Source organism: Abramis brama (assembly GCF_963993115.1).
Source record: "Abramis brama genome assembly, chromosome: 14".
Classification (NCBI taxonomy): Eukaryota; Metazoa; Chordata; class Actinopteri; order Cypriniformes; family Leuciscidae; genus Abramis; species Abramis brama.
The window spans coordinates 29,450,596-29,478,326 of NC_139976.1; the positions used below are offsets into that span (position 1 = coordinate 29,450,596).

At 39.1% G+C, this 27,731-nt stretch overlaps 1 protein-coding gene across 3 annotated transcripts; it reads left to right on the forward strand.

The window, feature by feature from the left end:
- Positions 1-129: 129 nt before the first annotated feature.
- samd14 (sterile alpha motif domain containing 14) lies at positions 130-26,366 on the forward strand. Of its 3 annotated transcripts, none has more exons than XM_084134747.1 (10): positions 130-170; positions 311-413; positions 2,669-2,718; positions 13,369-13,526; positions 14,065-14,422; positions 16,788-16,875; positions 17,292-17,360; positions 17,480-17,615; positions 18,370-18,483; positions 25,415-26,366. In XM_084134747.1, the coding sequence occupies exons 3-10, from the start codon at positions 2,676-2,678 to the stop codon at positions 25,574-25,576; spliced, it is 1,128 nt and encodes a 375-aa protein (XP_083990873.1). In that variant the 5' UTR covers positions 130-170; positions 311-413; positions 2,669-2,675; the 3' UTR covers positions 25,577-26,366. The 3 variants fall into 3 exon arrangements, with proteins under 3 accessions (XP_083990873.1, XP_083990872.1, XP_083990874.1); XM_084134748.1 differs by lacking the exon at positions 130-170 and adding an exon at positions 495-537 and having other exon boundaries at positions 340-413; positions 25,415-25,917; XM_084134746.1 differs by lacking the exon at positions 130-170 and having other exon boundaries at positions 281-413; positions 25,415-25,917.
- Positions 26,367-27,731: the final 1,365 nt, after the last annotated feature.

Here is a 27,731-nt window from a genome sequence, read left to right on the forward strand (position 1 = left end):
AGTGAAATGGAAGCAGACACACACAGATAGATTTCCTCTGTGACGGGTATAAAAGCTGATTGGTTGTTGGAGTGGTAATAACATTGATTCATGATGCACATGTGTCTCTCCCTCCCTCCCTTCTCTCTCTCCATCTCTCTCAGCCTCCTTCATTTCAACACTGTCCTTGGGTGTGTATAGCAGTGTCTGACATTCTGTTGCTGAGGGCTCTCTCTCTCTCTCTCTCTCTCTCTGTGTGTGTGTGTGTGTGTGTGTGTGTGTGTGTACATGCAGAGTAGCCCAATGACGTTGTAAATTTGTGCTCATCCAGGAACAGAAGTCCTCCAGCAGCATCCCGTGAGGAGGGCAGAAAAGCAGTATGACAGCCCATCCCAGCAGCTGAGCTGTGCTGTGGGATACGCAACTACATAGAGGTGAGTCTGTTTATCCATCTTTCTCTTCCATCCTGTCCCCCTTCCATCCATGTGTCATAATGAAATATTCATGATTTACAGCCTCTGTTTTTCCTGATTGTCATCTGCAGCTCTTATAGCAGAGGTGAGCTATATTAATGCTTTCTATAGAGATTGTAAATACTTCTTTCACACGTAATGTATTGATCAGGCTTTGTACTGCATACAAGGTTATACATCTCTACGTAGCAAGGAAATGTTGATGAGCATGTACCCTTTTTTTTAGCCCTGCAGTGAAAGTTAGCTTTTATTTGCTGATATGTGCACACAGGTCAAATTCGTCCCTTCCCATCTCCATATTGATTTGTTTGCTATTGCCATTCCCTGCCTGTCAGCTACTTAGCAGCCCTACCCCCCCCCCCCCCCCCCCCAATTCTTATAGATGGGATAATGTTTGAGGGGGCAGTTTTATGGCCATTAGCTTTATATCTCCATCACATGACTTGTGAAAGTGAGGCCTTTATAGTCATACAGACAAACAGCCTATATTGATTTCTTAACAAGAACCAAAAGTTAGATGTTTGAGATCAAATTGTAGTCCTGTCTTTTTTATTTTGTATTTTGTATTTAGTAACTGTTTATCCCTAGAAGAAGCCATGGCTAATGGATCAGGTGTTTGAACTTAACCACAGGGGATGTGAATCTTTCCACCACCTCTCCTAATCACAGTCCATCTCTACTCACTGTTCCATGACGATAAAAGTCTGTAAAAATCCTACGGTTAATATCTGTTACCTTACTCTTTACGGTTAAAAACTGTAATAGATCCAGAGGGAAAATCTAATGAGACATTTCATGTAATTTTACAGTAAAATAGTCTACTGCAATAAAATATTGTTCTTGGAAGTGAAAAAGAACATGCCATCTTATAATTTACAGTGAAAAACTGTAAATTGACATTCCCAGAATTTTCTGTGAGACAGCTCACTCTTGACGGTTTTTCATTGATATGACGGTTTGTTCTTAGTTTTTTTCTTCTTCTTATCATTCATGTACATTAGGGTTTTATGTTACATCGTATGTTGTCAAATTAATGGTTATTGCATTATTTTAGTGTCATGTGTGTTAGCATAATAGTGTTGTGTATTCGTGTGTATGACATTGTGCACTCTTTATATAAGTATTTTGTGGAGTATTTTGTGGTAACTTGAAAAGCTAATTTTTATGAACATAATAAAAAATGTGCCTTTCTCTTTGCTATTAGCTTTTTTATTTTTTATTTTTTTAAGTGGTTGTCAATATAAGTAAAAACAGATTTGGTCTACATTGAAACCTGATTTTTATTATTATTTTTACTGTGAATTTAAGTTACAAACAAATATAGAGATAGACTGTGGGCATATGGATGGATGGATGGATGGATGGATGGATGGATGGATAGATAGATATTATGAATGTAATGGCAGGGGCACTGACCGTTCTGAAGGTGCTGGGCAGCAGATGGCACAGTGGCCTGTTGCCTGGACACTACGTGGCAGCCAAATCTAACATGGCCAACAGTGCTGTATGTGTATTTTTTTGTTCCCCTACTAAGAGACTTTGTGCTTATGTGAATTTAATACATAAAACATGTAGAATATACAAACAAGAATGAAACAAGGGATAGTATGCCAAAAATGGAAATTCTGTCATCATTCACTCACCCTTATATCGTTCCAAACCATTAAGACTTCGAATATTTTTCTTTCTTTTTTTGACAACTATATCTGTTTTTTATTTTCTTTCTTTCTTTTTTCGTCCATATAAAATTATATATAGTTTATTTTTGTCCATATAAAATTATTTGGTTGCCAACATTCTTCAAATGTGGTCCAAAGAAGAAGAAAAAATGTCATACATGTTTGGAACGACATGATTCATTTAATTTTTTGGTAAACTCTTAAACAGCACAGGGAATACTTTCTTACTCTAAAATAAAAAATAAATAATAATTTTTTTTTTTTTTATTAAATTAAAACTTAGCTGTAAATGTCCAGAGATTGTCTTCTGAGTTCTGAGCTTGGTCAATTATTTTCAGTTAATTTCACTGCTTATTGGTAGTTTGAGAAGCTGATTTTAGAATCAACATTACAGAAACAAAAATAACAGATCCCAGTACTTTGCAATTGATCTGTGCTTCCCCACTTGAATGCACCGGCCACCACTGCCCTGTATGTGGTCAGTATAGAAATGTTATCTTGTCCATGCAGTTAAATTTGAAAGTTTCTCTTTTTCAGATTTAAGATGTCCTCCACTCCACTGGCCGAGGCAGAAGAGGATGTGTTTGGTGAGTGACCTCTTCTGTCTGCCCAACCCTTCCCCCCTCCATTAATGTCCAGATCTTCATTTCCACACTCCCAATACACTGAGCGCATTACAGGAGAGAGCAGCTACAGTCTGGCCTCTAAAAGCACCAGGGGCTACAATTCTCTCAGTGGATGTGCATTGGTTTGTTTTAGAGTTGTAAATATTTTATCAAACATTTTTGTGAATTTTTAGATGCTATCTATCATGGCAATGGGAATTAAGGAATTAATGGTAGATTTAATGGGCATATTCAAGAGGCTGGCTTCATAGGATTTTAGTACAGGCTTTGAAGGTGCAGCCTTGCTGAGTCAGTGTCTACGTCACCGCAGGAATTAGTGCTGAGATCTGAAAACAATTTTGGAGAATGGAATGGAGTAGAACCATGTGGCAGGGTGGCTCCTAAAAATATAAAATATTTATGTGCATGCCCTTACTCCCCCAGACCCAATAAGCAGCCTCCCTCAAAACATGCATTAGTGCTGGCCACATTTTTCAGCAGCGCTGGTTCTGGAATTCTTTTTTCATTCATTTTTCCCATAGGGATTTGTTTAAGTATATATATATACATATATATATATTATTATTAAAATAAAAAAAATTCGGATAACATAGCAAGATTGACACAATTACAACATTTGTGTTGCTTCATGCAAGCACTTTTGGTGCAATTTTCTCGCTGGGACTCACTGATTTATGACATTTTCTGTAGAAAATCATGGGCAATGTCATTTTTCACCACAAATTCAGCTGTTAAACATGATTTTTTTTTTTTTTTTAAATAAATTGAAATTATGCAAATGCATGGCTTTAGCAAAAGTACATAACCTTGATTAACAACCTCATAACTCACAGTATGTCTGTCATTAAAGGTTTAAGTTATCATTAAAAATCAATTTACCTTTGAAGTAAATTAATGTTTTTACTCCTACACTCTATAGAAGACCCCTCTTCGCATGGTACAATATTCCTGGTTGTCTCTCTTAATGAGGTCCTGCCGTATAGTGAAAATTGATTGGGGAGCGTATGAACTTAATAGCCTAGAAGTCATTTATTTTCTCTATTGATTACTTTAATAAAGTTTAGTGCACCTGATGTTTTCAGTTTCCATTTTTGGAACTCCTACAGCTTTTATTTGAACTTCTCAAAATTTGGGTCAGTCATAAACACTCTGCTGGTCAAAAGCTATAAACTTTAGATTAGAGTACCATGAGACAATCACTGTAACACATAACCTTGAATGGATTATTTTAAAAAGGTGGCAACAGCTACTGGGACTCATAGCGGCAGCTACCTTTGTCATTCCGCTGGGCCTGCTCTACACTCAAGCTCTGGTTAAAGGGTCTCACCCCACCCCATGCGTGGCACACAGGCCGACACACTGTCCCTCTCAGGGTGACCCAAGGCTGTGTCAGAGCCTTGGTCCCTTGGAAATCCCAGAATGGGGTAACTCTGGGCTCAGTTCCCAGGAGGAAAGTAGTCGTGACAGACGCCTCCAAAACAGGCTGGGGTGGGTTGCCCATGTCGAATTGGCACATTAACCACCTGGAAATTATGGCGGTAATTTTGCCATTTAAGAAGTTCCAGAACTCAAAGGTCATCATGTCCTGGTCTGCTGGGACAACAGGACAGTGGTTGCTTACATTAAACAACCAAGGAGGTCTCAGGTCTCGCCCTCTGCACAGATTGGCAAGCCGTCTTCTCCCATGGGCACAGAGGAACCTCCGCTCAGTGAGGGTTGTTCACGTGCCGGGCTCCTCAAATGAAGGAGCAGACATGTTGTCACGTGGAGATTTCAATATGGTGCACCTTCGGTCAGACAGATGTAGACCTCTTTGCGACAGAAGAGAACTCCCACTGCCTGCATTCTGTGCCTCTATGCCTTCCCCCCTGTAGCCCTGCTTTAGCAGGTCATCAGTTGAATTCGGGAAAGAGTATGTGCTGTTCTTCTGGTTTCACGCTGGCAGAACTGGTTTCACGCTGGCAGAACCAGCCCTGGTTCCCAAAATTGGACCAGCAGGTCCATGGCCTATAACGCTGAGGAGAGACATTCTCTCCCTGGCAAGAGGAATTGTCTGGCACTCCCAACTGGAGTTGTGGGACCTGCATGTTTGCCCCCTCGATGGGAACCACTAGGCCTTCACTGGGAAGTCATGAGAACGATCTCAGAGGCAAGGGTTCCCTACCTTTTTGAAGCAGGTGAAGAACTCTGAAAATAGACCCCGCTGAATGTGATACCGTTCACGCTGAAAGTTTACGTGGTGGCCATCACGGCAAATCACACCCTAATGGCCAGCCAATCGATCGGGAACCACAACCTAGTCATTAAGTTCTTTTGCGTCAGTCAAGCGAGTTGTAGATTTCTAGGCTCTGTCTGTGGAACCTTCATGCCTTGATTTCTGTCCTAACGATGTAAAGTTTCTCAGGCCGTGAAAAGGTTATGTACCGAAAGTGCTTTCCACCCCGTTCAGAATGCAGGTGATAGCGCTGTCAGCATATCTGTGCGGCAGCTTCCGTTCTGTTATTGTAACACGGCACTATTGGAATACTTTCCCCATAAATGTCAGTTTAATCTAACGCAATGCGAGTGAACCACATCAAAAGGGAACGTTTATGGTTACTCACGTAACCCTGGTTCCCTGAGACAACGGGAACAAGCATTGTGTAGCTTGCCGTGCTACCTCACTGCCCAGCGAGTCATGCTAAGCCGCTCCTCAGTCAAAAGATTCTAACAGGCATTTCTGTGTGGCTTTATAGGCAGCCAACCCCACCCCTTTCGGCAGGCTGAAAGGCCATTTGTCAGTGCACTTGCACAGACGTGAACTAATCTGGTTTCAGGATTCTGAGAAAACAGGAGTTTTCCCTATAAGTGTCAGCTAAAACTGACGCAATGCTCATTCCCGTAATCTCAGGGAACCAGGGTTACATGAGTAACCATAAACGTTTTACACTTAAAGAGGGTATGGGGTCATATTGGCCTTGTCTCATATGGAAAACCTCGCCTTCTTCCCAGTCCACACTGTCATAACATAATGCCGCATTGACTGCTGGGTAGAAGTCTACTATGGAGACGCGGGCCTGGGAAAAGTGCACATTGAGGGCGCATATCAGCCGCAAAGAGGGTGTTACCGAACACCCTTCTCAAACCTAAAACTCCGAAACGCCAGGGGTGCTCACCTCTAGCCCTCGAGGTCCAGTTTCCTGCAGTTTTGCTCCAACCTAAATGTTAAACAGAGCTTGACTAGATACCGGCTAAAGACAGAGAATAAACATGCTTCACACAGGTTGCAGTGAGAACACACAATCAATCGTTTATTGGTACAGGTGCAGCTTAAATAGAACATCACATGGCATGGACACATGACAAACACACCTGAGAGGAATCCACAATAATTGGGAGCATACTCATTAACCAATCAATCAATTAACACCCCCACTTGCTCACACATTATTCACAATCATTCATATTCAATCACAAAGAAAAACAAAAACAAAGAAACATCATGGAAATCAACTGCATTACATCTTGGCTTGGCTATAACCCAAACAAGAACGTGGAAAAGGTAAGTAGCTTCACTTTTGTAGCTGGTTTAGTCATTAGGTCATTCTTTGCCAATGCAATTGTACCTTGGTTGTCTTCATAGATCATAGGTACACCATACTGATAATCATCAAGATGTTCAAGCAATTGTGTCAAGTACAAACACTCTTGTATAGTGGCAGCCAATGCCATGTACTCAGCCTCACATGTTGATAATGCTACAGTTGGCTGCTTTTTGGTCTTCCAAGAAATCAGAGGACCATTCTTACATGATAACACAATAACCAGATGTACTACGTCGGTCATTTGCATCACCTGCCCAATCTGCATCACTGTAAATCACCAACCTTAACCCTTCATCACATTTCTTGTAACAGAGCATCTTGTCATTTGTACCTTTCAGATATTTCAGTACATGCTTTACAGTTGTCCACTGCTCTTCTGTTGGCTCACTGAAATACTGGGACAGTTTGCTAACAACATAACTCAGATCAGGTCTAGTGCATGAGGTTAGGTAGATTAGGCTACCCACTGCCTCTCTGTATTTCCTGGGGTCACTCAGCTTTTCATCACCATCGGTGTAATTCAACTTTGGTTCACAAGGTGTCGATCTGGGTTTACAATCTTGCATGTCAAACCTTTCCAGCAGTTTGCCAACATAACTCTGCTGTGACATAGTCACACCCCCATCACACTGGTCAAAAGTGATACCTAGAAAATTCTTCAGTCTTCCCAAATCTTTCATCTGGAATTTCCCAGTAAGCATCTCTTTGACAGTTTTTAAAGCTCTCTCATCACTGGCAGCAATAACCAAGTCATCAACCCATATCAATATTATCACTTTCTCATGTTCTGTTTCTCTCTTGTAAACACAATGATCAGCTGGGTTTTGTACAAAGATGTTTTCACACAGATAGTCATTTAACATTTTGTTCCAGTTTCGACCTGATTGCTTTAGCCCATACAATGATTTCTCCAGTTTACACACCATTTTCTCATTTGTCTGAGATTTTACATCATACCCCTCTGGCTGTTCCATGTAAATTTCATAATCAATTGGTGCATGTTGGTAGGCAGTTTTAACATCCATCTGATGGAGGATCAGATTCTCCTGAGCAGCTTTCTGCATTAACACTCTCACACTGGTAAGGTTGGCAGTAGGAGAAATGGTTTCTCCATAATCTACACCCATCTCCTGACTATACCCCCTGGCGACATAGCGGGCCTTATACCGTACTTGTCAGATCCATCAGTATTGGTTTTGATAGCATACACCCATCTACCCCCCACTGCTTTCTTGCCCTCAGGTAGGGTGGTCAAAGTAAATGTGGTGTTATCCCTCAGTGATTTCATCTCCTCATCCATTGCATCTACCCACTCTCTTGAGTTGGATGAAGTCACAGCTTCTCTGAAAGTCTGAGGTACATTGGAAACCATCTTATAGCAATAATCAATGCTGATCTGCACCTGATCACTCTCCATCCCATAGAAATCTGGCCTCCTTCTAGTCAAGTCAAGTCAAGTCAAGTGTATTTATATGGCGCTTTTCACAATACAGATTGTATCAAAGCAGCTTCACAGTATTAAATTAAAATAATACATCAATGCTTGTTTCTAGTGGAAAACGTCCACGTTTGGTAATGCTGATCAATAGTATTGTTGATTGATTAATTAAATTAAATATCCCCAAATATCCCCAACTGAGCAAGCCAAAGGCAACAGTGGCAAGGAACCGAAAAACTCCATCAGTGACCTAATGGAGAAAAAAAAAAAACCTTGGGAGAACCCAGGCTCAGTCGGGGGTATACCCTTCTCTCTCTACCAGGGTATCTCCTCTCTCTACTCAGGGTATCTGGAGAATACGATTCTGGCTTGACCTCAGCTGACTATAGACTTATCTGGCTTGGGCCTAGCCTAGTCTCTGGAATGTCACACTGCTTGGGTTTGTCAGGGTCAGGTCTGGTTGTGCTATACCGCACACCAACGTCATCGTCATCAGACACGTCATCAGTCTCCTGTCCCTCAATATTGGACATAAACCTCACCAGTCTGTGTTTCATCACCTTTCTACTGTCAGGATAGTAGACCATATAGGCTGGGCTGTTCTTATCATACCCAACGAAGATGCCTTTGTCAGACCTTGAGTCTAGCTTCTTCCTGTCCTGTCTATAGGTATAACGCACAGTACCAAACTTCTGAATGCTGGACTTATTGGGTTTCCTTCCTGTCAGCATAAAGTAAGGTGTCTGTTTGGTGCGGTTGTTGAAACATCTATTCCTCACTACTGCTGCTGTCTGGACTGCATACGGCCATAGCTCCTGGGGTAACTGACTTTCAAAGAGTATACATCTAGCCATATCAAAAAGGGTTCTTCAGTTGCCCTCAGCAGTGCCATTCTGGTGTGGTGAGTATGGTGCTGATGTCTCATGTCTGATTCTGTTCCTGCAAAGTAGTACTTGATAACCCTGTCCAGTAAACTCAGCACCATTATCAGACCTGATACATGTAACATTCCCATATGGGGCCGTGTCAGCTAGGAACCTCTCTGTGGCGTCCACTGTGTCACTTTTGTGCTTCAGAAAGTACACAAACACTGCACTTGAGTGGTCATCAGTAAAGGAAAGTGCGTACCTATACCCTTCTCTGGACTTTGGGTCAATGGGGCCTGCCAAGTCAGTGTGTATCAACTCTAGAGCTCAGTTGGCTCTCACATCAGGCTTTCTGTTCCTACTCTGAATGAATTTACCTTGGACACACACATCACATTGCATAGACTTGGGTACTTTACCCTTTATTGACATACCATCCACAACATTCTCTAACTTCTGAACATCATTAAAATTGCAGTGTCCCAAAATCTCATACCACTTCTGAATATCATGGCAAATATATTGATCATCACAGTCATTGTTCACTGGCACAGTAGGCAAATAGAACAGCCTGCTATGTTCATGAATAAGAAAACATGTACTGTCTTTATACTGCAGGACGTCTTCACCCTCCTTGAAGATCACTGTTGCCCCGCTGGAAGTTGCAGCTCTCACGGAGAAGATGTCTTGGGGATAGGAGGGGATGTACAGCACCTGCTTCAGTGTGGCACTGAGGTGCCGCCCCCTGCTGTTGACCAGACACACCTCTGCTTCTCCTCTGCGCTCCGCGACCCCCTTGCACCTTGTGCCATCGGCCAGCTCCACGCAGTGCGTCTCGGCCTGGAATCGTTCGTCAAAGCTCTTGAACCTGGCCAGGTCGGTGATGATATGCAATCCACCTCGTACACCCCATGTGCATCGTCCTGCCGTTGCTGTTTCCGTCCTCCTCGCCATGTGATACGCTTACCCTGGCTATACCACTGTTGATCACGCTGACACTGTCTTGCCTTGTGTCCTTTCTGGCCACAACGGAAACACTCAATGTCCCTGCTCTCAGTGCTCCGCACCCTTATGCCTGCCGGGGCACTGGCCTTCCTTGAATGCGCCCAGGCCCCCATGACATTGTCTTCGGCCACAGCTGTACCTTACCTTACGCATACCTTCAGTGCTCTCGTAACTCCGCAATTTTGTCTTAAAATCCGCAAAAGACAGAGTCTCATCCCTTTGAGTGACAAAAATGGAAAAAGGCTTGAATGATTCTGGCAGCCCCTTCAAAACCATTGCAATTAATAGTCCATCACTCAATACTTCTCCAGCATTCCTCAGCGCTGTGATTGAGGTCTCGGCACGTATGACGTAGTCAGTCACACTCTCACCACTCAGCTTTTGCAGGGAAGTCAATTCCATGTAGAGACTCACAATGCGGGGCTTACCCTTTCCAGCATAATAGTCCCGCAAGATCTTGAGTGCTCCACGCCCGTCATCCGCAGCCTCTCGCATGACCAGGGACCAACTTTTGTCATCGAGGAATTGGATCAGTTCAGCATTTGCTTCAGCATTCTTTGCTGCATCCTAAGCCAGTACGTCTGCATCCGAACTCACGGCGGGCCCATTCAAAATTGTGTCCTTCAATTTCTGCAACCGCAGATGGCCCAAAAACTTTGTCTCCCACAGTTCATAATTCTTTTCGTCTCCGTCGAACACAAGACGAGACCAACGTGAACTTGTCCTTTCACTCATAGTGCTGGCACTCCAAACCTTGAGACACAAATTCAAACGTGCAGACAAACTGTCTTGCTACTCACGCCGTATCTGCACAAACGTCAACGCATCTGGGCCCATAACCTGTTATTAAACAGAGCTTGACTAGATACCGGCTAAAGACAGAGAATAAACATGCTTCACACAGGTTGCAGTGAGAACACACAATCAATCGTTTATTGGTACAGGTGCAGCTTAAAGGAGAAGTTCACTTTCAAAAAAACTTTTGCTGATAATTTACTCACCCCCATGTCATCCAAGATGTCCATGTCTTTCTTTCTTCAGTCGCAAAGAAATTAAGGTTTTTGATGAAAACATTCCAGGATTTCCCCCCATGTAATGGATTCTATTGGGACCCAAACGGTAGAAGGTCCAGATGACAGTTTCAGTGCAGCTTCAAAGGGCTTTAAACGATACCAGACGGTGAATAAGGGTCTTATCTAGCGAAACGATCGGTCATTTCCAAAATAAATAAAAAAGTTTAAGTTTTATAAGCACAAACGCTCGCCTTGCTCTGTTCTGTGATGCGCGTTGAAGACGTCACGTAATACGCAATTACGTTGAAAAGGTCACGCTTGACGTGTTTACAAATGTGCGGAAGGAGGACCATATACACATTTTCAAATGTATTTGTGTCAGTTTATCGTTTAAAATGCCCATTCGTGTGCGTATCCTGGGTGTTTTAATATTAAAAAGCCAAAAAGAACATTTTCTTCAGGACAGAAATTTTTCAAACGTGACCTTTTCAACGTAATTGCGTATTACGTGACGTTACGAACGCGCATCACAGAACAGAGCAAGGCGAACATTTGTGCTTATAAAACTTAAACTTTTTTATTTATTTTTTAAATGACCGATCGTTTCGCTAGATAAGACCCTTATTCATCGTCTGGTATCGTTTAAAGCCCTTTGAAGCTGCACTTAAACTGTCATTTGGACCTTCTACCGTTTGGGTCCCAATAGAATCCATTACATGGGGGGAAATCCTGGAATGTTTTCATCAAAAACCTTAATTTCTTTGCGACTGAAGAAAGAAAGACATGGACATCTTGGATGACATGGGGGTGAGTAAATTATCAGCAAAAGTTTTTTTGAAAGTGAACTTCTCCTTTAAATAGAACATCACATGGCATGGACACATGACAAACACACCTGAGAGGAATCCACAATAATTGGGAGCATACTCATTAACCAATCAATCAATTAACACTAAATATAAAAGACTGAAAACAAGCTAATCAAATTCTTCAGGATTACTAGAAAGCTACAGGCGGGTGAGTTTGATCATGGTTGGAGCTAAACTCTGCAGGAAAGTGGAGTAGTGCAGAACCTTATTTACAGTAGTGCAGTACCTTATTTACTCCTAAAGGGTGTATATTAGTAACTAAAAGGCCCATATTGTTACTAGGTGTGCCGCACACATCCTGAAAAGTGAAGCCAAAGCATTTTGACCAACCCCTGGTGGCTGGCTGCAGTATAGGTCTTAAACCCCGCCCTCTCCATGTAATCAAATGGGATGTGAGCCAATCAAATAAAATCCAATTACACTTAATTTTTTTTAGGTAGTTCTTATCACATAGACGTATGTTCAAGTGTTCGTTTCCCCAGTAAGTTTGGTTTTAGTTCGTTTTTTGATGCTATAAAATGGGGTGTAAAGTTATGATTGACAGCTGTGCTTACGATTGAGTCTGCGGGAGCGGGAGTGTGGGTGGGAACTTGATGTAAATGGCAACGACCGTTGCTGGGATGTTTTTGCTTAATATTTCTACAGTGAAAGGAAGAGGAGATGCGCTGTCCATCTTTTTTTACAGTCTATGTCTATTACCTAAAGTGTACAGTAGACTAAATATTGTACATTAGTATTTTTTTTTTTTTTTCGTTTAGTTAATTTATTTAACAGGGACCATGCACAACACAAATATTGTGCCAGAGTTAGCTAGATAGCTAATTTGCATCTGTAGTCCCTGGGCAGGATGTTGTTACATAACATTGCAGCACTCCATTATAATCCAGAAAACAGAAGAAAATAATAATACATCACATCACAATATCACAAATTACAATAACATTTAAAGTGTACCACCCCAGTGACAGTTTTTCTACAACTGATGTTTTTGTACCAATTTTTTTAAATCCCACAATGCAATGCTCTTCACTTGACCTTGGTTTAATTTCCAAGATGATGGTTGTAACTCGTTGTAACTCGCCACTCATAATAACAAAATCATTGTGATGAGGTCATTTCACAAACATAACGATGTCATGTGACAACAAAGTATCATATTACCGTCCTTTTTTATATTTTTTACAAAATGTGTTAAACATAATACTTTTTTAAAAATAGTAAGCAGTATACAATATAAAGAATTCAAATAAATGTGCAAAAAAACTGCTGAATTTAACCACAGTATAATTATTTATTTATTTATTTATGCATCAAATCATTAAATCACAGCAAATTTATGTCTATGAATGTAATTGTGTGAAGTTGAGCAGTTTGGTTTTTACTAACACGTTCATTTTCTAAACACAAAATACTGAAATGTGAATAAAATTTAATCTGTAACTTTGTATTTTGCACATATCTACACATTGCCCATTGTCATTCTCTCACTTTCATGTATATGTCAGTGTGTGTTTGTGTATTTCCTGTTTCTGACCCCACACACACCCCCAGGGTGCACATGAGGAATGACCGCTCATCATTCATATAAGTAATCTAGGCTGCTGACAGCTTAATAGCGCTTCAGGCCTGCTTTTACGGTGTCACTGCGTTTTATGGATTGTAACGAGAACACTAATATGTGCATGAGTGTGTGTTGAGACCAGTTGAGACCAGTCTTTTATCAAGATTTTCATCATGTTTGCAGTTTGTGTCTTTGTCGACATGTTTGCCTCCAAATACTCAATATCAAAAAAGTGTTACATATGTCTCTACTGTATGTGTTTTATACCATATCAGATCTGACAGAGGTGGTTCCTGAGACAGAACGACTTGACAGCAGCCTACAAAAAGCTAAAGCACAACTGTCAATCAAAACCAAGAGGCATCGGCCCTCCCGAACCCGCCTGAGAGATAGTGTGAGCTCGATAGATGGGGATGAGAGCACTGATAGAATGGTGTGTATACACACACACAAATGACAATATCTTATATGTATCATGTTGTTACTCACCCTCATGTCATTCCAAACTTGTTCGCTGTTATAAGGGCCATCATAATACAACTATTTTTTGAGGCAACAGCAGTCCTGACTCAATTAATGCCCCATCCACATTATCACGCAACTGGAAGTAAGCTATTTTCTGTGAATTTGTGAGACATCCGATTAATTAACTACTATAGGTAAATAACTAAAGAATGACAAAGTGAAGTGGATTTTTAATGTTTTTGAAAGAAGTTGCTCATCAAGATGCTCATAAAGGCTGCATTTGTTTAATCAAAAACACAGTAAAAATAGCAATATTGTGAAATATTACAATTTTAAATAACTTCAGCAGCTATTACTTCACACTTCAGTGTCACAATCCTTCAGAAATCATTCTAATATGCTGATTTGATGCTCAAGAAACATTTCTTCTTTTTCTTCTTCTTCTTCTTCTTATCAATGCCAGTTCAAAAATGCTATGTGTGTCTTTGTGTGTGTCTGCGGTTTAGAGTTACGGCGGCACCGTGCAGACCTCATCTTCTCCACTCCACCCTTCCTTTCGCTGCTCCTCCCCCTCCTCTGATCTGCTTCTCTCCTCCCCTTCCTCACGGAGAGACCAGTCCTTCACCTTTGACCCCTACACTGTGGTTGGAGAAAGGGAGGTACAAGATGAAAGACGGAGCTACAGACACCTCCTGAACACCTCCTCTCAGGAGACTTTGCACCTCACCCGTTCTAAATCCCCCTGCAGACCCTGCGTCCATTCAGAGACATCTTCCCCAGCCCATCGCTGCGAGACGGACAACCTCAAGTCACGAGAGGGCAGCCAACCCCTCCTACACTATGGAGAATACTCACAGAGTGAAGGTTTGAACTGCATAAGTACATCTCATCACCAAATATATACACACACCGTCACCGGCCACTTTATTAGGTACACCTGTTCAACTGCACTTTAATGTAAATATCTAATCAGGAAATCACATGGCAGCTTCTCATTGCATTTAGGCATGTAGACATGGTCAAGATGATCTGCTTACATTGAAACTGGGGAAGAAATGTGATTTAAGTGGCTTTGAACGTTGCATGGTTGTTGGTGCCAGACGGCTGGTCTGAGTATTTCAGAAACTGCTGATCTACTGAGATTTTCACACACAACCATCTCTAGGGTTAACAGAGAATGGTTCAAAAAGAGAAAATATGAAATGAGCAGCGGTTATGTGGGCGAAAATGCCTTATTGATGCCATAGGTCAGAGGAAAATTACTAGACTGGTTTGAGCTGATAGTAAGACAACAGTAACTCAAATAACCAATCGATACATCCAAGGTCAGAAGAGCATCTCTGAACACATCATCTTGAAGCAGATGGACTACAGCAGCAGAAGACCACACCGGTGCCACTCCTGTCAGATAAGAACAGGAAACTGAGGCTACAATTCACACGGGCTCACCAAAATTGGACAATAGAAGATTGGAAAAACGTTGCCTGCTCTGATGAGTTTTGTTTTCTGCTGCAACATTTAGATTATAGGGTCAGAATTTGGTGTAAACAACATGAAACCTTGGATCCCTTCTGCCTTGTATCAACGGTTCAGGTCACTGATGGTGTAATGGTGTGGGGAATGTTTTCTTGGCGATCTTTGGGCCCCTTAGTACCAACTGAGCATTATTTAAACGCCACAGCCTACCTGAGTATTGTTGCTGACCATGTCCATCCGTTTATGACCACAGTATACCCATCTTCTGATGGCTAATTCCAGCAGGAAAATGCGGCATGTCACAGAGCTCAAATCATCTCAAACTGGTTTCTTTAACATAACAATGAGTTCACCACTCAAATGGCCTCTACAGTCACCAGATCTCAGTCCTGAAGTGCACCTTAGGATGTGGTGGAACAAGAGATTTGCATCATGAATGTGCAGCCGACAAATCAACAGCAGTTGCATGATGCTATCATGTTAATATGGACAAAAAATATCTGAGGAATGTTTCCAGGACCTTGTTGAAACTATGCAATAAAGAGTTCAGGCAATCCTGAAGGCAAAAGGGGGTCCAACCCTGTACTAGCAAAGTATACCTAATAAAGTAGCAAGAAATCAGCAAGATTACTTAAAAGAGTAACTTGGACAATAAATGTGAATTCTAATCCTGAATTTATTTTGATTCTGATAGCAAATCTGAACTGATTCTGATCCTGAATCTGACTCCCGCTCTGGTTCTGAGTTCTGACCTGGATTACTATAGATTTTGTAGATACTCTATTCTGATCTGGACAAATTATGATTCTGAATTCTTATTGATTGATTATGATTCTTATCCTGGGCCCAGTTTTTCTGAAATAATTAACTCGGATTTGATAAAATCTTGAAAATAGGTTGTTCAAAAGAAAAATGATTTCTGAAATCGAATTAGATCACGTAACCCAGTCTTGGTTTTTGTTCAAAACTTTTTTTAGTAAGATTGGGATACCTTTGATCTAAAAAAAATAAATAAATTAGGATTACCGTGATCTCATCAGAAGGATGGATTAAGGGGGGAATTCAGCAACAAAACGTAATAAAATTATAAAATTGTTCAAATAATAAAATGTTTGCATCATATAGTATATATTCATTCAAATGTATTCACATTTTTCACTTGATTTGTTTACCGTTACAGTAAAAAAAAAAAAAAAAAGTAGATAGAGTAGACATTAGGTTGCCTAATACGCCTTTCAGTACACTAAATAAAATAAAAAAAGTAATTCTCCATAATATAATCTCCCCAGCCCAAACAGCTATCAATATTAAACAAAATTATTTAATTTAAATGCCATTTATCACTTTATATTAAATATGATCAGTCAATTATCTGAGATGTACCAGTCAAAAGTAGTTTCTAACAATTCAAATAAAAACACATAAAGTGTCCCAACACTGACTATTCTACCTGTTGTTTTTATTGACAGTAGCTAGTAGCCTACACTGTTACATGTATGCCCATTCAGAGCACGTGTAATCCGGATTTGGTAATCGGGAAAAGTTGTATCTGTGCATCACAGTGTATATGTTTTAGGGTGATCCAATCCAATCTTGCTTTTGAAAAATTGCCATAAAAGTGAGATGGATTACCTGATCCTGGATAGCAAAACATGATATTTCCAAATCCTTCTGTTCCAGATTAAAATATCTGACCACCTGGGCCCAGATTGTGATCTGGATTCTGATGCTCAATTTGATGATCTGTTTTCAGATGACAGTCATGACACAGGCCCTGATGAACCAGAGAGTCCAACAGTGCTGCTGGACAAGAAAACCAGGAGACGGTTTCTTGATCTGGGGTTAGTTTCCTACAAATCCTACTGTAAATAACTGTATTTAAGTTGATTCAGTTAAATAATATTTTTAAATTGAGTAAAAGCAGTTAAAATAGAAGTTAACATGTTTAAGTTCTAATTTTATTAAAGTACAATGTACAATCTAACTACAGTTTTTCAGGAGTTTGTTTGCTACATTTCATTTGTAATAATATTGGCATAGGTTAAAAGTTTTTTTAATGTTAAACATGCAGATAATATAGAAACTATATAATTAGGCATTTTGTTGCTTTACTTCCTGACGACTGTAAACTCCAGGAATTTGTATATGAGAGCAAATATTTTTTAAGCTCTCTGTCAACCACTAACATCATACAGATGACACAGTAGTGGCCAGAGTTGGGATCTAAATTTTATCTGCTTGTTTTTCTGCGGGGCAGAGTCACTTTGCGTCGCACATATGGAAAGGTCAGGAAAGACAGATCCAACAGACTATCAGCAGGAAATCGGTATGTATGTGAGTCTGTCCTGTGTTTACTCAGCTAATGTCAGTCATCTGAGCACCTATGTTTCCTTGCGTACCTGTATAGATGCAAGTGTGTGAGGTATTTTGTGTGTTTGTATGCAGGGATTCAGAGAGAACAGAGAACCGATCCTCACGTTCCTCTGGTCCACCGTTTGTGCCTTTCTCCTGGTTCAGTGAAAGATTAAGAGGCTCTGGCTCCCCCAAGAACATTCAGTCCCAATCCAAACCTTTCACCCAGGTTACCTAACCTTAACTAGTTTCCACATTTCCTATTATTGTTGTATGAGGAACAATAAAGTGTTGCAGTGATGACATATTTTTGTAGGCCAACCCAGAAGCCAGCATTATACTGGTTCTCTCGTCAAAACCCCAATAGGATTTTTCAATCGGCTTTTAGATTATTTCAGAAAATAAGCTTTGTGACCAACAAAAGTTTATGATTCTTACAGGTTTTGTTTATCATAATCTTCACAAATGACCACAACTTTTATAAATTTTGAAGCAATCATCAGAAGTAAAAAGCTAATTGTAAGCTATAAAAAAATGCTCCACCATTAAGGTTCTGACAACTCTTTCAGGCTTTGTTTAAAAAAAAAAATCCATGAAAGTTTGAGTTAAAATATTCAAAAACCCATTTAAAAAACCCATTGAACCGGAAGGGCTAAAATGCTAAATGGGCTTTATGCACAGCTGCACTACTTCCTGAACTTCAGCCAGCTCTTTGTTTCCTGTCTGCCATTATTGGACAAACTGATTAATCCAGGTGTGTCTGATTATTGTTACTGAGGTCAGGCACACCTGGATTAATCAGTTTGTCCAATAATGGCAGACAGGAAACAAAGAGCTGGCTGAAGTTCAGGAAGTAGTGCAGCTGTGCATGAAGCCCATTGCTTCCAGATTTGGCCTACAATGCCTGTATGAAAATGAAAAATTATTTATTTTAAACAGCCAATTATGTCATGATACAGAGCACTCATTCCTCTTTCTTCAAGGGCTCCAGTACTGATGAGGACTTTGATTCTTCAGTGGGTTTACTGGAAGACGCCAGACCCTGCAAGACTGAGTCATCACAACCATATCAGACCCTCCCCGAGCATTCAGATGGGGTGAGATAACTACAAATCACCCACTCACATGTCTAAATTTGGTCAGGCCAACTGGTTTGTGCCTTTCATAGAATAGTTCATCCAAATATACCAGTTCAAATTCAGCAAATTCTCCTGTCATCACCTCAGTGCAATGAATTCTGGGGTAGCGTGGGATGCAAAGGATCCATCTGTTGTATCCTTCATTACCCGCAAAACGAAGGACGCATTTGAAGGAGCCTTCGAATTGGGACAGACTTTGTCGCGCCACGGTGATGCAGTCAACCTTCGAATGCAGCCTTGAAAGGATGCAGCCTCTGAATTGGGACACAGCTGTGACAAACTAGGCTGGATGCCAGCCGAACTTAGCCCCGCCCACAACATTTGAGGTCGGGAAGTTCGGTCTGGACTTGATCCGTTGTGGAGCAACTATGCTCGAACCTGAGCTGTTCGGACCAATCAAATTGTCAGGGCGGGCTTTATGCGATGATGGACAGATGATCAACAGTAACGTAATCATCCACGTCACCAAAGAGCGTTTGGGTTGAATTCGTTTACAAAAAAAACGACTGCCGCTGGAGAATTGAGATGCGTAGATTTCGCCATCGTGTCTGTTCCCACACGGAAAAAACCTATATAAACATATGTTTTAATATAGGTTTTGATATAGGTTTTTAATATATGTGACATATATAAAATTGGCCGTTTTCCTATATTATATGTACATATATGCACCTATATGTTCACCTATATATGCACCTACATATGCACCTATATGTACTTATATTTTCACCTATATATGCACCTATATGTTCACCTATATATGCACCTATATGTGCACCTATATGTTCACCTATATATGCACCTATATGTTCACCTATATATTACTAAAATTATTAAAATCCATAGCTACTACACTGTAAAAAAAATAAAAATCAATCCCGTATACAAACGGTAAATCTCTGGCAGCAAAGTTTCCAGACGGATTCCGTTAAATTACGGCAAATAACCATTTCACAAAATTACTGGCAAAAACAGTAAAAATACAGAATTGACTTTAAAAGTTCCAAATTAAATTACAGTACATTACTGTTGATAATGGCTTATTAAACCGCGGAAAAACGGATAAATGATGTCATATTATATTAAAAAAACCATTTAACTTTTAGGTTAAACTGTAAATTTAGGGTTTTATAAAGTTATTTTATAATAATGCTGTCTATCTACAGTAATTATCTTTTAATATAGTTTTTCTGTGTATAATAACTGTGAAGTTATGTATAAAAATGCAATAAGTACATAAATTCAAATAAATTCAAATAAATTTAAAAGTTTGTATATTTACATACATTGTATATTTAATTTTTGCATTTCCAATTTTAAAACTTTGACCAATCTCTAATTAAGTACTTAATAATAGCAAATGTAGTCAATTTTTGTTAAATTAACTAAATGTATAAGTTCAGAATACCTGCACATTTACAGTTTTACTCATTAAACATCAACACATAACATCAAGATACGTGAATGATAGGAAATACAATCTTAGTATATAATTTAGAACATGTAAAAATATCCACATTAAAAGGCAATTGCCGTATACCTTTATACTCTAATATAACTTATTTTACACATTTACATTTTATCCAAAGTGACTTAAAAATTAAGAGAACAATAGAAGCAACAAGTGCTGTGACAAGTCCCAGTTAGTGTAGCACAGTACTCATAGCAATTATTATTGTTTTTTTTTTTTTTAAAACAAAGATTTAGTATTATTGGGTCAAGTGTTTATGAAAAGATGGATCTTTAGCGGTTTCTTGAAAATGTGTTGAGTTGGGCAGGTCATCCCACCAGCAGGGAACAGTCCAGGGAAAGGTCAGTGAAAGTGATTGTGTGTCTCTCTGGGATGATGGCACCACAAGGCGCCGTTCACTTGCAGAACACAAGCTTCTGGAGACACATAGATCTGAAGCAGTGAGTTTAGGTCTTGCTGCAGCATCTGGATCAGTTGCAGAGGTTTGACTGATGCTGGAAGGCCTGCCAGGAGAGCATTACAATAGTCCAGTCTGGATAGAACAAGAGCTTAGACAAGGAGTTGTGTGGCTCCGATAGGAAGAGCCGGATCTTTCTGATGTTGTATAAGGCAAATCAGCAGGATCGCATGGTTTGGGTGAAAGTGAAACCATAAGCAGTTTTGTCTTGGCAAGGTTGAGTTGAAGGTCATTCATCCAGCAAGAATTTTCCATCAGGTAGGCTGAGATGCGAGCAGCAACCGTCAGATCCTCTGGCTGGAATGAAAGGTAGAGATATATGTCACAAAGTGATAGGAAAACCCATGTTTCTAAATGACAGAGCCTAGTTACAATACAAAAAAATAAAATAATTATATATATATATATATATATATATATATATATATATATATATAGATAGATAGATAGATAGATAGATAGATAGATAGATAGATAGATAGATAGATAGATAGATATAGATGGGTGGAATCTAACACAATTGTGGTCTTACTGTAGCAAAACCAAACCTTGTGCAGTGGCCTCACAAGGATCAAATGAATATTCACATGGGGAAATATAGTATAAAACAAATAAAATTTTCTGCCACTTTTAGTGCAATCATATGGAATCAGAAGACTCTGCCATTACAATATTTTAAATTACTTCTTCCCATACCTTGTTTGCCATGATCATTCTGCTTTCCACTTGACCTGAAATCACTATATATTTATTTATTTATTTATTTATTTATTTATTTATTTATTTATTTATTTACAACTCAGTATTACATTTACACATGTCAGAATATGTTCAACTAGGACAATGCAAAACCTCAACTTACTTTAAGCCTAATATATGCACATATATGCATTATATAGCTAGTCTCATGTGTTTTCCTGTATCATCAACAAGTACAGTATTTACTGAATTCGTTTTCTTAACGGTCTTGATAGCCACGTTAACCCTTATGAAAATGAACTATGGTTTAACAAAAAAAAAAACCTTGGTAACGTTAGGCCTATTTGTAGTATAACTGTGGTTATTAAAAATTTTAATAAAAATCCGCCAACAACGTGGTTACTATTTTTTAAGAGAAGAGTTTTCAGCTTCCAGACACTAGTGTTTCAAAATGTCCCATTTAAGAGATTGATTTACTGACAGATACTATCGTGTATTAACAAAGAATGTATACACAATTAAACGGACTTTATGTATAACAAGTCTACGAAAGCTTGTTTTAGGTCTTTTGAGGTGAGTGTTCAACTGATCTTTCTTAAAACAGATGGAAAATGTAAAGATGCATGCTACATTTTCAGTGTTTTGCCTCCAGCTCTAGCCAGTTAACTGAACATCATTTAAAATGCTAACATTAGCTTGAAAACTGTAACGTAAACTTAACACAAATGTAATATAAAATATTGTTCACATGTAGACTCTTACCTCAGCCGGTGATAGGTTGGCATGATGTCCGCTGTGACGAACCAGGCTCACTGAAAAGGGCGTTATTTCCGAAGAATCCAAACCACTGATCTATATAGATCAGTGATCCAAATGGACTGACTGACAACAGGGCTCCTGCTCACGGCTGCTCTCAACGAATACGATTGGTTTGAACCACTGTTAATATCACAATCCACTTCACGAGAGTAGACTGAATTCAAATCTCCCGCTTGCCCTTGATCATGATACAGATCCAAACAAAGGGTGTTTCTCAATATGAGTTCTTCAGCGATCTTGCGTCCTTGTGTTCTCGTTTTACGTCATCATTAACCGTCGAAGTTCAGACCCAATTCTCAAGAACGCAAGTACAGAGGACGCATGAAAGAACCCGGATGTGTTCTTGATACCGAGGATGCATCGAATGCAGACTTGAGCTAGTACTCGCCTGGTGTCCCAGAAGACGCATTAAATGTATCAAAAGTGACAGTAAAGAGATTGATAATGTTACAAAATATTTCTATTTCCAAATATTTAAAAAATTAAAATTGTGTCATTAATTACTAAAACCATGTCGTTCCAGACCCGTAAGACCTTCATTCATCTTCGGAACACAAATTAGAGCTTTCTGATCTCTCCATATACTGCAACGTCATTGCAACTTTCAAGGCACAGAAAGGCAGTAAAGACATTGTTGAAATAGTTTGGTTTACAATTTACATTTTAAATGTAATGTTATGAAGCAACAGGAATGTCGAGAATACTTTTTGTGCGCAAAAAAACAAAAACGCGAACAGCGTATAGGAGACTGACACAGAAGAGAGGAAATTGTTGAATAAAGTCGTTATTTATTTATTTTATTTTTTTCACACAAAAAGTATTCTTGTCGCTTCATAACATTACATTTTAACGATGTCTTTACTACCTTTCTTGGCCCTGAAAGTTGCAATGACCTTGCTTGCTGTCTATGGAGGGATCAGAAAGCTCTCAGATTTCATCAAAAATATCGAAGATCTTACGGGTTTGGAATGACATTAATGACACAATTTTCATTTTTGGGTGAACTAACCCTTTAATTATTCCATACTTTTGAATGGTAGTGTATAAAAAGTATGGCTAAGAGTGTAGCTATTGTAAGGCCTGCCCAATTGGCCTAACGACAGTTTCCGATAACCGGGTGAAGGTTTCCTGTGTGTTCTGTCTTTTTAGTGTGGCAAAGTATTTTAATTCCAATTTAATTTTATACTCCTTTTAACTCCATTTTATTGTGACCTCGAATTTAGGTTGGAATGCCAATTCATAGATTCCTAATGAACGAATAAAATATAAAGTAAAGAGTTAAATAGAATAATCAAATGTCTAGATTATTCTATTTAACTCTTTACTTTATATTTTACTCATTCATTAGAAATCTATGTCACACAGAGAGCCTCACGCAGGCTGTTTAATGTGGGTCTCACAATCACAAACTCAAGGTAATTGACTATACTGTTTAGATGGCCGCCTTCATGCTTGCTCTATCTAAAAGTATTTGTTTAGTCCCCATAGATCTGTATACGCTTGAATTAAAGTAACACTATCTCTAGTCAGAGGTCATGACCACTACTACAGATATAAGCCGACCAACATTACTTCTCTTATATTAGCATTGATTTGGTCATGCCATGGTTTCCCACAAACACTTAGCTAGAGTAACATTACATTAAACAGAGGTAAGGCTTACCCAAATTTAGGTTGGTGGATCAACGTTTTGTTGTCCTAAACGGAAATTCCCTTTTTAGCCTTTACAGTCTAAGTACACTTGAACTAGTGCCAAGTGTTAGCCGGAGCTCTAAGATCGCAGTTGGTGCGACCTATGCTCCACTCAAAACTGGACTTCAGTCCATTACTAACCTGACGCAGATTTGCGGTAACATTTGCCTTCACTTAATCTTCTTGAGAAAATAATTTCAGAGCAAGTCAGAATAAATTCAAATGTAACAATTTATTATTAGTCAGGTAAATGTATCATGCCAATTCCATAATTCAAAGAAAATCAATACAAAACATCATATGATCTGGAATAAAGAGTAAAAGATACTCTTACAAGACAATACTGAGGTATTGACTCTCGGCTGGGGATGCTAATTTTGCAAGAGAGAGTTCAAATGTTAATATCCAGAAAAGTCCTTTGTTTTCTCAGTGAGTAGCCCTTTTTGAGTCTAGATAGTCTGCCATCAGTCTTACAGTTTTTTTAATGCTAAATGCAAAAAGGGACAGAAAGGTTGCAGAACTGCTTGCTGGAACGTTTTAATATACAGGTAGAACATTAACATAGATTTTTCATTTCAGTCTTCTCAAATGCAAAGAGGAACATTTGGAGATCGATGGCGCTGGCACACTGCTATGCAGCATACAACCATCTTTCAATATGAAGGACAGTCATATTATATCGAAGTGGAACAGATTCACACTAGCTTAATTATATTAAAGGTGGTTTGTGCTGTATATTCAATTTGTGCTCAGTAAATAAACTGCTGTGCTGTTTGAATATGCTACATTAAAACATTTGCCTGTTGTTTTTGCTTAAAGCAGGGATGGGCAACTTCGGTCCTGGAGGGCCACTGTCCTGCAGAGTTTAGCTCCAACCCTGGCAAAAACTCTTTTCTAGTAATCCTGAAAACATTGATTAGCTTGTTCAGGTGTGTTTAATTAGGGTTGGAGCTAAACTCTGCAGGACAGTGGCCCTCCAGGACTGAAGTTGCCCATCCCTGGCTTAAAGGAATAGTTAATCTGTCCAGATTGCACAGGTACATCTGTAAGATGTCTGCTAAAGATCTGTTAATCTGGAAAGCATCTGCTGTGTAAAAACATCTGATATCTTAGAGAAGGCAGTTTTACATACATTTTAAATCTTAAACATCTTCTAAATGTCTATATGACATCTAACAGGAAATGTCCTTGCAGATGAGCACTCTAAAAAATACATCTTGCACAGATGTAAATGCAGACATCAAATAGACATCTCCAAGATGTACTTGTGCTATCATTACTCACCCTCATGTCATCCCAAACCCGTAAGACTTTCGTTCATTATCTTCGGAACACAAATGAAGATCTTTTTGATGAAATCTGAGAGCTTTCTGTCCCTCCATAGACAGCTCCGCAACTGAATAAAAGTAAATATATGTGAATAAAAGTCTAAATTCAATATATTCATCAGATAAACCGTTCAATACATATAGATTCGTTTTACGATCTCTTATGAATGTTTTGAAGCGTCAAAAGGTCAGTTGTGTAGCTGTCAATGGAGGGACAGAAAGCTCTCAGATTTCATCAATAAGATCTTCATTTGTGTTCAGAAGATGAACGAGAGTCTTAACGGTTTGGAACGACATGAGGGTGAGTAATTAATGACAGAATTTTCATTTTTGGTTGAACTATCCCTTTAAGCAGTCATTCTTCAATCATTACACCTGTAACTGATTTTGCATATTAAAGGTATAGTTTGCTCCTTTTTTCAGAATGACTGTGACAACAGTCGAGGCACAGATTTCAGTTTTAAAAAGAAGATGCTTTCTGCTGCTGGTAAAGATCGGACAGAGCGACAGAACACTGTTAATGGAAAACGGGACGGCGGGAAAAATGGACACAGTGAAGATGGACAAAAATTACTGACCACTTGATGGCATTTCTGAAAGACTGAATACAATTATGCTGCAGGTGCCATTATTAATGTCAAACATTGCTTTGGCTTTCACAATGTATTACCGATTGATATAGTAATAATAAAGATAACTTGCAAAATTGTTCATTTAGATATTTTATTGAAAAAGTGATTCTGGAACATCAGTGCAAGATGTCTAAAGGTTAAGTGTGTAATTTTTATTAATCATCATTATTTTAACTCCTTTTGATGACATATGAGGCACATAAATAGTTGTTTAATGTACATTGTTGTACATTTGTAACTTATTGTACAATAATAAGACATTCCCAACATATTTGTGGACATGAAAGCATCCACAAAAAAAATTAAATAAATTGACATATCATTTAGAAAAAGAAGGAAAAAAAGTTAAAGTAGTGTTTGAATAGCAGACAGCTTGATGACAGTCTTGACAAAATAAATGATAAATATGTCACCTGTGTCATTACAGAGAAATATTTGAGTTAAGGGTGTTCTGGGATCATGTAAGCTGCGATGATGACATGTATGATCACAGTATACTATCTACTGTCCGATACAACGAGACCTGAGAGAACAAATTACTCTTATGAGCTGGTCCTTTTTAGTGAATCATAAACATTTAATGCGACCAATGAAGCCCAAAAATAATATTCGGCTTTCGATAGCGATCTAATGTACCACCTGGCCCGATGGAGACATCTCGCATCTGACATCGAGACCTGCTCTAACAAAACCCGATAGCAATGTCTAATTCGTGAACGAACAGTTATTCTGACTCTGAGCTAGTGATGGGTCGTTCGCGAATGAGCCGGATCTAAGAGCCGGCTCTTGTCGGTGAACGACGGGAGCCGGCTCGCATATCTGAAGAGCCGACTCTATTTTTAAAAATATTGCCTATAGAAATTAAATCATTATGTAGGCTAATAATGAAATAATTCATGATTTTAATTGCATTTTAAATAGTTGACTAATCAAAAACCAACAAAAACATAATTATATAGGCCTAAAGGCGCACACACATTTGTTTCGACTGTCTGATCAGCCTCACATTCAGTTCCTGTCAATCTTACACGCGATGTCAACCAATTAAACTGCATGAGGGAGGGCCGAGCTAACTCACACACACACACACACACACACACACACTAGAGATACGGATAAACCGTGGATCAGGCGGATGACGTGACGAAAAATAATATTTTAATTAAATTCGGGCGGGTGCCGGTTGAACCAATCAAATAAAAAAAAAGTTTGCCACTAAGCAAACCTGCAAGCTATGCCCAGCTGTCTACTATTGGAGGAGGCCTAAACGTCTCTTAGATGAGACCGCCTGGGTTATTTTGTTATTTTATTTCGATATTAATTATATTTTAAAACAGCCAATCGTAGCCTACTACCTCTGTGGAATATGCATTTAAAAGAGAGTTATGGTCTGATATGACTCAGAAATGACATCGGGCAATTGCAGCGCAAGATGTTCAGAAGAACGCAAGAGCTAAACTTCTACAAGCTCAATAGCCTAATATAGCCTACACATTAAAAAGTAAAAAAAGAAGGTAAGAAAAATAGTCAGCCATAACTTTGTCCAATAGCCTAATAAGATGTGCAAGGCAAGCAGGCTAGTTATGGGGTTGTTATGGACAATTAAAATTTTGAATATTCACGTTGCACAGTTGTGTGGTGGACTTTCAGCGAGTTAAAACATATATTTTTTAAAGAGCCGTTTGTGAGTCAAAAAGAGCCGGCTCTTTTCAGTGAGCCGAGTCAAACGAGCCGGCTCACGAAAAAGAGCCGGAATGCCCATCACTACTCTGAGCCGATTCGGTTGAACCGGTTCACAAATCGCACTGAATGACCCGGTTACAGCAATTACAGATTTCTCAATCAATTTGACACATTTTTCCAAACTCAGATCGCTGCTTTCAAAACAATTAAAACGGTGATCTGAATACTTTGTAACTTTCATACAAATTACAAAAAATATGCATAATTTTCTCAAAGCATTAGTACAAAAGTCTCAAATGGGTTCACAACAGTTCACACAGCCAACCAAAATTTGTATATTTCAGGGAGAAAAAAAAACAAAACAGTTGCAGCTCTTTTTATTGATTTTTTTTTTTACAAAAAATGTCATATTCTCAATTGCACTT